Source organism: Dipodomys spectabilis, unplaced genomic scaffold (assembly GCF_019054845.1).
Source record: "Dipodomys spectabilis isolate Male_0828 unplaced genomic scaffold, ASM1905484v1 ptg000098l, whole genome shotgun sequence".
Classification (NCBI taxonomy): domain Eukaryota; kingdom Metazoa; phylum Chordata; class Mammalia; order Rodentia; family Heteromyidae; genus Dipodomys; species Dipodomys spectabilis.
The window spans coordinates 13,585,773-13,598,002 of NW_024870775.1; the positions used below are offsets into that span (position 1 = coordinate 13,585,773).

The 12,230-nt window shown below is 42.8% G+C and overlaps 1 protein-coding gene across 1 annotated transcript in view; it reads right to left on the minus strand.

Annotated features, from left to right (window-relative positions):
- Positions 1 to 1,257: 1,257 nt before the first annotated feature.
- Shc3 (SHC adaptor protein 3) overlaps positions 1,258 to 12,230 on the minus strand; it is a 161,216-nt gene continuing 150,243 nt past the window's right edge. The window contains exon 12 of the mRNA XM_042686878.1: positions 1,258 to 1,430. Within this exon, the coding sequence (XP_042542812.1) occupies positions 1,302 to 1,430 (129 nt within the window). The 3' untranslated portion in view covers positions 1,258 to 1,301. The remainder of the gene's footprint in view (positions 1,431 to 12,230) is intronic.

The window sequence follows — 12,230 nt, forward strand, 5'->3', positions numbered from 1 at the left end:
AAGCTGTAGTATCTAGGTAACATCTATGAGGGCAATCCCAGTCCAAATATTTTTTTAAAGGTCATAACAATTGTCAACTTACGGACATGAGGCCAGCCATCATAGAATGATGACTTTTGATTTGGAAGGTACAATGTCTAGCATGAGGGCTGTGGGCCATACACCCACCGCTTGGGGTGACCTGGAAGCTTCTAGAGGCAGCAAGGTGGTTCACCACCCCCAGGGACCTTTCACTGATTCTAGAGGCTCTAGAGCATTGTCTCAAGTACACACAGACCCAAGAATTATGAATGGCCAGTGTGTGTGTGTGTGTGTGTGTGTGTGTGTGTGTGTGTGTGTGTTCATGTGTCTGCACTGGTCTTTGCATGGTTCTTTCCCATGCTTTTTCCTCCCTCTATTGACTGCAAGAGTGAGTTGTGGCAATTTCACTGGCAGCTTCTCCAAGCAGCCTGTAAACTAGAAGGGTATCCAGAGCAAGAATCTGTTTCAAGGGTCATCCAGAGATAGTCATTTCATCTATCTGGGTGAGTACAAGGAAGCACTTGTCAATCAAGGTCTTGACTGGTGACCTTTATTTTGTGGCAGATTTAGTTTTAAACAAATCCTCAAGAACCCTGAACACTCCCTGGGTCAAGTGGTGGCAAGTAGCCATGTTCTCGGTGTGACCTAGAGGGCCTTGAGTGCCACCTCCTCCTTACTGATGCTGCAGTGAGTGGTCTTGCTAGGAAACTCCATGCACACGGCGGTGTGCAGGGCTGGGGCACAGACATCAGCCCAGCAAGCTGACAGAGGAGGCTCATTCCCCCGTAGCCACCAGCCATCCCAAGCCAGTGGTCACACAATACTTGAACATAGGATTAGATACCATTTATAGCTTCCTGCTTGCCTTCCTCCCCTGAATTTGTGCTTATTTGGGTAATGCTTCAGGTTAAAACTTCCTAGTAAAACTTCCCAGTGGACTAGATCAGGTGAGTTAAATTTTTGCCTGTGCAACTACGGTGACACTTCTTTTTTTTTTTTTTCTTCATTAAAAACATACACCACAGAACATGAGTCTTACATCTTTCTTAATCTTAAAAAATATAAATATAGAGGGATAATTTGTACAGGATGTATAGATATGTACACTTTTAATATGCATATGAGAAATCTGTTACAAGTTTATGAAGGAAACCTTCCTTTGGGGGATTTTGAAGAAAATGCTGAGACCACAGGCCACTGCCTCAGTTCCCACAGCCCAAGACCAACGGAACCCAGGTCCTCCTGACCTGGCGTTCAGCATCGGGAGAGGGCAGACAGGCTCACTGTTTCCTCTCCACTGGCTGCTGGAGGCAGAGCTCACTCCCAGCAGAGACGATGGGCAGGCTGCTCTCCAGGTGGTGGTGGATGAGGTGGCTGATGCTGTCAAAGACCCTGTCCTTTGTCCGGATCTGTGGAAAAAATAATGGGGAAGTTGAGCTCATCTGTGGGCATAAAGAGAACACAGGTAATGATAGCTGGACAGACAGACAGACAGACAGACAGACAGACAGACAGACAGACAGATAGATAGATAGATAGATAGATAGATAGAATCAGCTGGATTGCCTGAGTTGGTCCAGAAGGGCCAGTAGGAGACAATGTTCCCTGCAGCCCAAGGACTGTCTGTGCCTTAGAGGTGATTTCTGCACAGACATTACTCACTGACTTTATTTCAGTGTGTTTTCATCTGCCCACTTCTCTAAGATGGAACCATGGAATGCCCCAGTTCCCAGGCCTTAATGGGCCCGGTCTGACTTATTCTTCCCTTTCCTGACCCAACTGGGACAAGGAATTAGACATCTCAGCTAGTGAAATATGACAAGTAAAGGAAATAAAATGTATGTGGATTGAGAAGGAGGAAATAAAACTGCCTTCTTCTCAGACTGCAAGATTGTCCATGAAGAAAATCGAATTTAACGACAATGAACTTGAACTAATAAACCAACAGTCATTGTTAAGGCTGCAAGATAATGAGAGAGAGGGTGATGCTGTTCAATGTGCTCATCACCTGACTTATGTAACTGTAACCCCTCTGCACATCACCTTTACAATAACATTTAAAACAAGAAAGGGATGTTAAAAGATTTAGGGAATGAAAAAAGGTTGCAAGATACAAAGTTAATACGCAAAATTCAATCACTTTGCTATGCACCAGAAATTGGAAATTTACAAACCAGTACCAATAGCATGCTCAAAACCTGAACACTTAGCTATTCAATGAATTACTTAGCTATAAATCTGAAGAAATATGTAAATACCTTGTGAAGAAATCTACAAAAATCTGATGGAAGAAATCAAAGAACCTGATAAAAGGAGAAGGTATTATATGTTCATGGATACAAAGACTCACTATTATCAAGGCACCAATTCTTCCTAAATTCAATATAATCTCAATGAAAACCTTTACAAATTATATTCAAGGCATCAACAAGCTTTTTACTTTAGTTTAAAAAGAGAGAAAAAGATCCAAAGTAACCAACATGTTACTGAAAAGAATGAATTTGGAAGCTGATCTCTACTCAATTTTGTGATGTATATTTTGGTATAGGTAGAAGAATAGACAAATCAGTGAACCAGAATAGGGACCCATACAACTATAGTCAACTGAACTCTACTTGGAGCAAAGGAAACATAGTGGATAAAAGGTAAGAGCTTTTTGGTATACGTGCTGGTACTGGGGCTTGAACTCAGGGCCTTGCACTCCCCCTTAACTTTTCTGCTTAAGGCTGGTGCTCTACCACTTGAATCACACCTCCATTTCTGGAGTTTTGTTGATTAATTGGAGATAAGAGTCTCATGGATTTGTCTGCCCAGGTGGCTTCAAACTGAGGTTCTCAAGTTGTAGCCTTCTGAGTAGCTATAGGATTACAGGCATTAACTCTATGCTCAGCTAAGACAGTATTTTTAATACTGTCTGAAACAATTGGACATCTACATGGAAAAAAAATCAAGAGAGAGAGAAAGAGATCTTATATATACTAAATTAACTTATATACTAAATTAACTAAAGGGGAGGGGTATGGCTCAAATGGTAGAGGGTATGCTTAGCACGCATGAGGCCTTGAGTTCAAACCCCAGTACTATCAAGACACAAAAATCAACTCAGACTTACAGACTTGTACAGAAAACTATTAAAATCTAAGAAAATAATAGTAAAATAGCTAAACAACCTTGGATTTGGCAATAACCTTTAGGGCAAGTTATTAAAAAGAAAAACCACAGACCAGGGGAGAAAAATCTTCTTTAAAAGTGCATAGGATAGGGCTGGGAAGGTGGCTCAGTGGTAGAGTGCTTGCCTTGCATGCATGAGGCCCTGGGTTCAATTCCTCAGCACCACATAAGCAGAAAAAGCCAGAAGTGGTGCTGTGGCTCAAGTGGTAGAGTGCTAGCCTTGAGCTGAAAGCTGAGGGACAGTGCCCAGGCCCAGAGTTCAGGCCCCATAACCAGAAAAAAAAAAAAAAAGTGCATAGGATAAAGGACTGTTAACAGAAAAATAAAGACATCTTAAAAAGGAAGTAAAAGAAAACAAATAATCCAATTAAAATTGTTTGAAGAACGGAAGAGTCTCTTCATCAAAGAAAATAGTTGGTAAATAAGCATATCAAATGTTTTCTACATTGGACATTATTAAGGGGATGCAGCCTAAGTCAACAGTGAGATATGATTATATCATGCCTATGAGAACAGCCGAAACCCAGACCACAGACAACATCAGTACTGGGAAAGAGGTGAAGCAACAGCCACCCGATCACTGCTTGTGGGAACGCAAAATGGAACAGCCACAGATAATTCAGTGGCTTCTTAGAAGGAAACATGCTTCTTGAAATGTACCCAAAGGAGTTGAAAAGTTTATGTCTCTGCAAAAACCTGCACACAGATGTTGATAGCAGCTTTATTATTAATTTCCAAAAATTGAAAGCAGACAAGATATCCTTATTGGTAAGAATATAAATTGTGGTACGACCATACATTTGGACAACATTTCAGTACTACAAAGTAAAGAGCCATGAGAAGAGATGGAAAAAAATGTAAATGCATGCTACTAACTGGAAGAAGCCAATCCGAAAAGTTCACATACTGTATGATTCCAATTATGTGCCACTCTGAAAAATGAAAAATTATGAGGACAGTAAATAGATCAATGAGTGCCAGGGGTTCCTAGGAAGGGAGGGGAATGAGTAGGCAGAGCACACAGGATTTTTAGGGCAATGATACTACTCTGTATTATACTACAAAAGTGGGCACACATTGTTATACATTTGTCCAAACCCACAAAATGTACAGCACCAAGAATGAACCCTATGGTAAACTGTGGGTTTTGAATGACAGTGTTGGTTACAAACAGACAGCTCTGTGTGTCTATGTTGATGGTGGATCATTAAGGGGAAATGAGCCTTCCACAGAACATCTCTGGCCTGTAAAGTCAGTTTTGCTGCAAACCAAAAAACTTCTTTTAAAAAATGAAGTCTATTAAAAATCAAGACTTTGTTTCTCTGAGTTTGGCTTACCTCACTTAACACGATTTGTTCTAGTTCCATACATTACCCTGCAAATGACCTTATTTTATTCTTTCTAATGGCTGTGTAAAATTCCATTGTGTATCACTATACATTTTTTGATCCACTCGTCTATTGCAGAAATTAGATCTAAATGCACTCGGGTATGATAAACTACAGAATTCTCAAGACTCTTAGGAGAGAAACACAAAAGCTCAATGCCTAAGCATCTCGACACACACACACACACACACACACACACACACACACATCCCAAGACTAAACTTTGCTGCTGCTTGAGAGTTGAATAAGAGATGGTTTTTGTGAGAACAGATGAAAGAAATGGGTAAAATTTAGCAAAGAAGTAAAAGCAAGTTCTCCCTTTATTAACTAAAAAAAAACATTTGTGTGTGTGTGTGTGTGTGTGTGTGTGTGTGTGTGTGTGTGTGCTGGTACTGGGGCTTGAACTCAGGACCTGGGCACTGTCCCAGGCTCAACACTAGCTCCTTACCACTTGAGTCCCACCTTTTCTTTTTAGTGATAAATAGGAGTTTCCTACCTGGGCTGGTTTTGAACCTCAATCCTTAGATATCAGCCTCCTGAGTAGTTAGGATTACAGATGTGTGCCACTGGTGCCCAGCAGAGGGTAGGTTTTGTGAGAAGAATGTACAGGTAGGGGGAGGGGTAGGCCGTAAGCCATACTTCCTGGATATCTACATCTCTGCATCAGCAATGACTAAATCATTTGTGAATACTCATTAAGGGACACTTACAGGCTGGAGGGAAGCACTGCTGTCTGGGTGGGCTCTGTACACTTGGTGATCATCAGAAAGGTTTGGTGGAGAAAGTCTTAGGGGAAGCCTCTTGCTCTCAGATGGTGCATGTGAGCCTTCCAAAGCATTTAGAGTCCAAAGTGTAGCAACAATTCAGGGAGCTGCAAGCCTTGTCTGCTCTCATATGGTTACTTTACACTTTCCAGGCCCTTGCAAGATCCACACATAGCTATCCCAGCCATTTTGAATGGTAGTATGCTTTCAGTACTTGGGTTTGTAGCTTCCATTTTTTTTCAAAATTTGTTATTACAGAAGTGGTATACAGAGGGATTACAGTTACATAAGTCAGGTAATAAGTACATTTCTTTTTGAGCAATGCCACCCCTTCTCTTACGGTTTTTCCTTCCTATCCCCACCGAAAAGTTGTATAGTTTATTTTCAACATAGTGTTCAGTGTGTACCACTGATGCATTTATCCCCTCATTTCTGTGTTCCCCCATACCCTCCTAAAGGCAGGTAAATGAACAAAGTAGCAAAAAGAAAAGAGAACGAAAACAAAAACAAAGAAAAAAATCCTTTTGTTTCCATTTCCTGGAGTTCAGCTCAATACATGTTATTTTATATGATCAGAGGCACATAGGCATTGTGTCTCTGTGCTCTAAGAGTATCCTCCTTTGGTCTCACTGTGTGTGAATGCCTACAGTCCTGTAAAATTTATCATGTCCCGGTATATTTTAGATCTAGTTTCTACATATGAGAGAAAACATGTGCCATTTTTGTCTCTCTGAGCTTGGTTTACCTTACTTAAGGTAATGACATAATATTATTCTTTCTAACAGGCGTGTGAAATTCCATTGTGTACAGGTACCACATTTGGTCCACTCATCTATTGTAGGGTATCTGGTCTGTTGCCATAACTTGGTCATTGTGAATAGTGCAGCAAGATCATTCTTACAGTATAGGCGAGGTTTACGAAAATCACAGGATGTTCAAGTCTTTACCCTAAGATGGTATAATATTTCCATTTAATCTGTAGACTTCAACCATTCCTAAATGCCTTACAATACAATATAAATGCTATGAAACTAATTGTTATGGTATATCACTCATAGAGTAATTGCAAGAAAATAGTCCACACATGCTTAGAGAGATTCAGTGAGTTGATCCTGTAGACATGGATCCCATAGAAATAGAGAACTACCTATACTACACCAGTTGTTAGCTGGGCTATCACAGCAATTCCACCTTAAAAGTGATGTCTCAGGAATTCTATAGCTGAGTGAAATAGCAGTCTCTCATCCCAGGAATATAACTCAGGGATTCTACCCATCCCTCAAAGCTCTGCTGTGACCCTGATTCCACCTGTCAAAGCCCAGGTGATCATGGGAGATGAGTTGTCTCTAACAGGCCTCTAGAGCTCCATTTGAGAAGTCATGGAGAGGACATATCAAGCTTTTATTCTGCTCCTAAAGTGGGAGGCAGGGGCCACCCTACTCACTATCTCCAAAGATGACTGCCCCCATAGCACCTCAGTGACCCCAAGGACAGCACCAAGTCAACTCACAGAGAAGAGGGCCCAGCAAGGACACAGCCTTCCCATAAACCAACCTAATACTTCTCCAAACTCCACGACTCAGAGCAAAGCTGGGACAATGGAGGAAATTCAGGGGAAACTGAGCAGTGAGTTCTCCCTATAGTCCACCTGAGTCTCAAGGGACAGGGTCCAGACTCCTCCACCCCCCACCCCACGCTCCCACTCCCCACAGGGTGGAAACTCTGTTATTCTATCGCCTCCTTGTGGCCTGGTTGGGGAATTTGAAATTTTCCATCTTGAAGATTCCTTCAACATTATCTAGTGTCTGGAAACAGGGAATAACTCAGTTACTATTTGGAGGCCCAAAATGTTCAACTCAGGAAGAAGATGGGAGGGAACAGTCCCCAGTGTAATCCACTCTGCTTCACAGGCTGTCCAAAGCAACACTGCTGAGATGGTCCTTCCCAATCAAGATCTCTACTAGAGGAAGAAATCACACAGCCTTGCGGAATCAGAGGAGACTGGATAAATTTGGCAACAGCATGGTCTCTGTATCTCTTGCAGGGTAGAGAGATAGCCAAGCCCAATGTCAACGATAGCAGTCAATGAGTATCCACCAGCCTGAGCAGAAGTTCCAGTTCGTTCTACTGAACAGTGAGCTCTGCTCCAGTCACTTCCCAGCAGGGATGTTCTATGATCTTGCCAGAATTGCGCCCCCAGTGGAGAACCAGGGCCAGAGCCTTAAAACCTCATTACTATTCAAAAGTGCCTTAACTGTCCTCCAGGGGTCCAGAAGACTGGAAGAGTGTAGGGTCACCTAGCTGCAGGCAGGAAGGGGAATGAGCTTGCCCTACCATGTGATCTGGGACATTTGGGGAAAGGGATGCTTGAAAACAACAGCCTTCATACTTGTTGCCCCAGTCCAACTTCTATTAGCTGTAGTATGGAACGGTTTTCTGGGCAGGTGGTCATTTAAGTATATAAGCCACTCCTGGGATTGCCTTCTTAGGGGAAGGATGGTCCAGGCTTTCTCACTGTGGGTCAGATAAGCCAGAAGCCTCAGACACACCTATCTCTGACCTGTATGAGGCGATCTGATTGGCCATTGGGAGTGGCCAGCCTGACAAGGCTCCTCCACCTCGTTTCTGGGTTACTTACAATATTTTAAATCATTGAACGTAGACAAGACTTGGGTGCCACTAATGAAAGGAAGTTTCATGAGAAGGAATCAAATTATGAGTATCCATTTTGAACTAATGATACCTGAGAAACAACTTGATACTGATGGGACATCAGAATCATTAGCAAATATTATATTTGCTCTGATTTCCAAGTACATGTTTGAGAGTTATAGCTGTCTCAGTGTTTCTATTCTTGGCTACCACCTCTACAAAATTGGTCTGGATTAAGGGAGAGGTTGATCCTTCCTGGTTATTTCTTTCTTCCTGTGTTAAATCAACTTTCCATCACTATGACAAAACATACCTTCATGTTATGAATGAGTCTGTGAGATAGAAGATATGATAACCTACCTACCCACAAGCATTTGTAGGGAGCATTTACAAGGGATGGGCTTTGGATTTTAGAAAATAAAGGAAGATTCAGCAACATTACAGAGGAAAAGAAGGATCAAATGTCTCCAGAATCTCAATTCACAGATCATTACCCAGATCATCTGAAATATCTCTATCTAGCTGAAGAAGAAAGGTTAACCTTTCTTCTTGGCTGGCCTTTGTCAAAAAAAGCAGCTGACCACGCCTTTGCATGAAGAACAGTGTAACACTGATCAAACTTTGTCTGAAGACTAATGTGGTATGCACTAGCTTTCATCAGGAAAACAAGAGAGCAAAACTGTAAATGTCATGACTATTTCAAAGAAAAAAGAAAACCTCAAGTCAAAAAGCAAAAGAAGAATATGAACAAATATAAGCTAAGTGTGTTGCTAAGAAACAAGAATTGGAGAGGAGAAAAACAAGAGAGGCCCAAAAATTCTACAAAAAAAGAGGGAGGTGTTCAAAATATTGAGCAAAAAAGACTAAAAGACTGAAAAAAGGCTAACTAAACTTTAATTTATAAACAGAGTATCTTCTTTAAGAAATACAAGAAGGACAGTTAAATTAGATGTTTTGTCCTTAAGGGTTATATTGTCTGCTGCCTACTGGGATCTTTTGTACATGGGACAGGGTGCCTCCTAACAATGAGCTAAATTTTCAACATAAACTGGATCGCTAAACTACAAATATTTTTGTTCATGTAAAAGAAAATGTTCTGTATGTGTATTTTTAAAAAGCATAATTTAATCATCTTATGAAGAAGAAAGGTTTAGTTGGCTCTGTTTTGAAGGCATCAGTCCATAGTGAGTTGGGCCCTTGCTTTGGGGACTATGACAACACATCATGAGGTAGACAAGGGGTAGAAGTTGCTCACCTCATTGTGTCCAGTGGAAAGAAAGGGCTGAGCTCCAAGATCCCCTTCAGCCCTCCCCCCCCCCCCCCCCACCACGCCTGCCTCCAATAATCTAACTTCCTCCCACTAGGCCCACTTCCTAAAAGTTCCACCACTTTACACCAGTGCCACAAGATGGAGCCATGCTGTTGACACCTGCTTTTAGGGTACATTCTAGATCCAAACTGTAGCTTTTCACCTTATCTGCCTTTCAAAACTTAGGTAGAAATTCATTTTTTAAATCTGATTAACCCACAAATCTAGATTATCCCTTCTCAGGTTTCAGTCAACATGGAAAGCAGTACAGGATCAGAAGTGAGCAAAGGAAAAGTCCACTGCTGGTGAAGTGACAGGTCCTGGGTTCAAACCCTGCCTCTACTGTGACTGTGCTGTGTGCTGTCTGAATTTCACCTATTCTTTCTGGTCTTCCAAAGATTCTGTTGTATTCAACCACAGTTCTCAACTTGAATGCATCAGAAGCTCCTGGAGGGCTGATGAAGCTTCCACTGCTGACTCCTTACTCAACAGATTCCAACTCTAAGATCTGGGACTGTTGGAAATCCGTATTTTTTTTTTTTTAGCAGGTTCCTGGTGGGGTTGAAGCTGCTGGATGTAGACCTCATCCTGAGAACACTGGATTAGAACAGCATTTCAACATTCCGTTGGTCACACATTGGATTGGTAAGTAGAATTAATAATATCTTTTCAGTTCACTCAGCTCTTGGCATGAGCTGAACAGAACAAAGCAACCATCCTCTGGAGATTCCCCCCAACATTTGTGCACAGCCTGGTGGCTCCATGGCCTTTCTTTCTGAACACATACAGCAGTATCTTTGCCCATGTACCTTCTCAAGTGCTGTTTGTCCTGCCCTTGGCCCTGTGTGAAGCAATGTGATGCCAGGAACAAGAAGCAAAGTTTGCCGCTTGCCACATGTAAGCCAGCCCCACTTCACAGGCTCCCTGAGCATTCTGTGAACTCTCACGTGTCCTATGACACAGGACTATGGTCAGAATTACACAATTACTAGACCAGAAGTAGTGAGTGTGGGACAGGGTCCCGAAGAAGTACTCAGGACGTGCCCACGGTTGCTATTTTCTTAGTAGCCTGTGAAATTTAACAGCACCATGGCAGATGGCATCCCAGAAAGGTGTTTGAGTGTGTGTGTGTGTGTGTGTGTGTGTGTGTGTGTGTGTGTGTGTGTGTGTGTGTGCCAGCACTGGGACTTGAACTGAGGGCCTTGCATCTTATTTGGCTTTCACTCAAGGTTAGTATTTTACCACTTGAGCCACAGTTCCACTTCTGGCTTTTTTTCTGATTGGAGAGAAAAATCTCAAGAATTTTTCTGCTCAGGCTGGATTTGAACTGTGATCTTCATAACTCAGCCTCCTGAGTAATTAGGATTACAGACACGAACTACTCAGGGCATCTGTCCCCAGAAAGGTTCTATAGAGAAGTGACACCAGCAATGGTGGTGCTGAGGGTAGAGGTAGGCGGTCATTGAGTGCCACGTGGTGGGGAAAAGAGGCAGCTTTCAGGTTATTTCGGGCAGTTTGGTCAATATTTGAAGGAGGAGCATAAAGAAAGGAGGAGGCAGAGGCTCCCAGACCGGCCTGTAGAAAGGGTGGCAGGAGGTGGCTGTATCAAGAAGGCAGGGATTGTGTGCTCTGCTTCCAACCATGTGAGAGCAGTTGGCTTGTAGGCAATGAGAAACACTTCCAAGACTTTTCACTAAAAACAAAAAAAAAAGTGACCTCAATCAATAATAAGATGATTTCACATTGGAATGGGCCAAGCCGTGGGATGGGATGTGTCCTGATCCAAGCTGGGAAGGGTAGGGTGTGCACACACAGAGAATGCTGCCCTTTCGTGGCTTTGGCTGGATCTACTGGAAGACCATACCCACTCAAGGGCCAGTGTGTAACTCTAACCTAGCCAGGCGGATGTAAACCCAGCCCAGAACTGCCTGGGCCTCCAGTGGGTTTGGAATTGTGACATGGTCCAAAATCTTTGCTAATGTAATGGTGGAGGTACAGGGCTGACACTGCGATGCCAGGAACCATGACTGGAGTCCTACTATCCTCTCATTGCCCACTACCCAGTCCCCCCATAAGCCCTTGCCTTTTACCCAAATCTCTGCTCACATGGGGCTCTGAATGGGTTGCTCTTGCCCGACTCTCTTGCTCTCCCTGACCAGCTAAGCCTAGTGAGTAGAGATTCTGGGGCTCCCTTGGGAGCCTGGACCCATTCCTTCCAGGTCTAATTTCCCTTCCTTTCCTAATCTCAAGATACCAAGAAGCCTCCAACATCACCAAGTTTGCCCAAGAGCCAGTAAAATGTTTCTAACAACAGAGAAGGAAAACGAAGGTCAAGAATTGATCACAGTGACCACAAAGGAAATGCATATAGGAAATGTCCCCAATCAGGACCCACTCAGAAGACAGCAAAGTCAGGGCACATTGTCTTCCAGTTCCTGGGTACAAGAAGCATCGGTACATCTTTGACCAGAAAGTTCCCCACCCATTAGTGACTAAGGAAGATGCTGAATTTACCAATATGTTTCTTTTGTTGAATTTTGCTTGATGAAAGCTTCATAGAAAATAATAAGAGAGGAGAGAAGCATTGATATTTTAAAAGTATCTGTTTTGGAACAGCAGTGTTTCCCTACCCTACTTTTCTAAACTCAATAAAAGGCGATGGATGAATCAACTTCTAAAACAAAAAAGGGAGACAGAGAGGGTGGAGGGATCTCATCTCTAATTAACCATCAAGAAGCTTAAAGTGGAGCATGGCTCGAGTGGTAGAGGAACAGCCTTGAGCAAAAATGCCAAGAGAGCACCCAGACCCTGAGTTCAAGCCCTAATGCACATGCCCACGTGTGCGCGCGCGCTCGCGCGTACACACACACACACACACAGACACGGAAGATAGCCAGCTCCACTCCAGTCCAAGCAAAGAGCCTA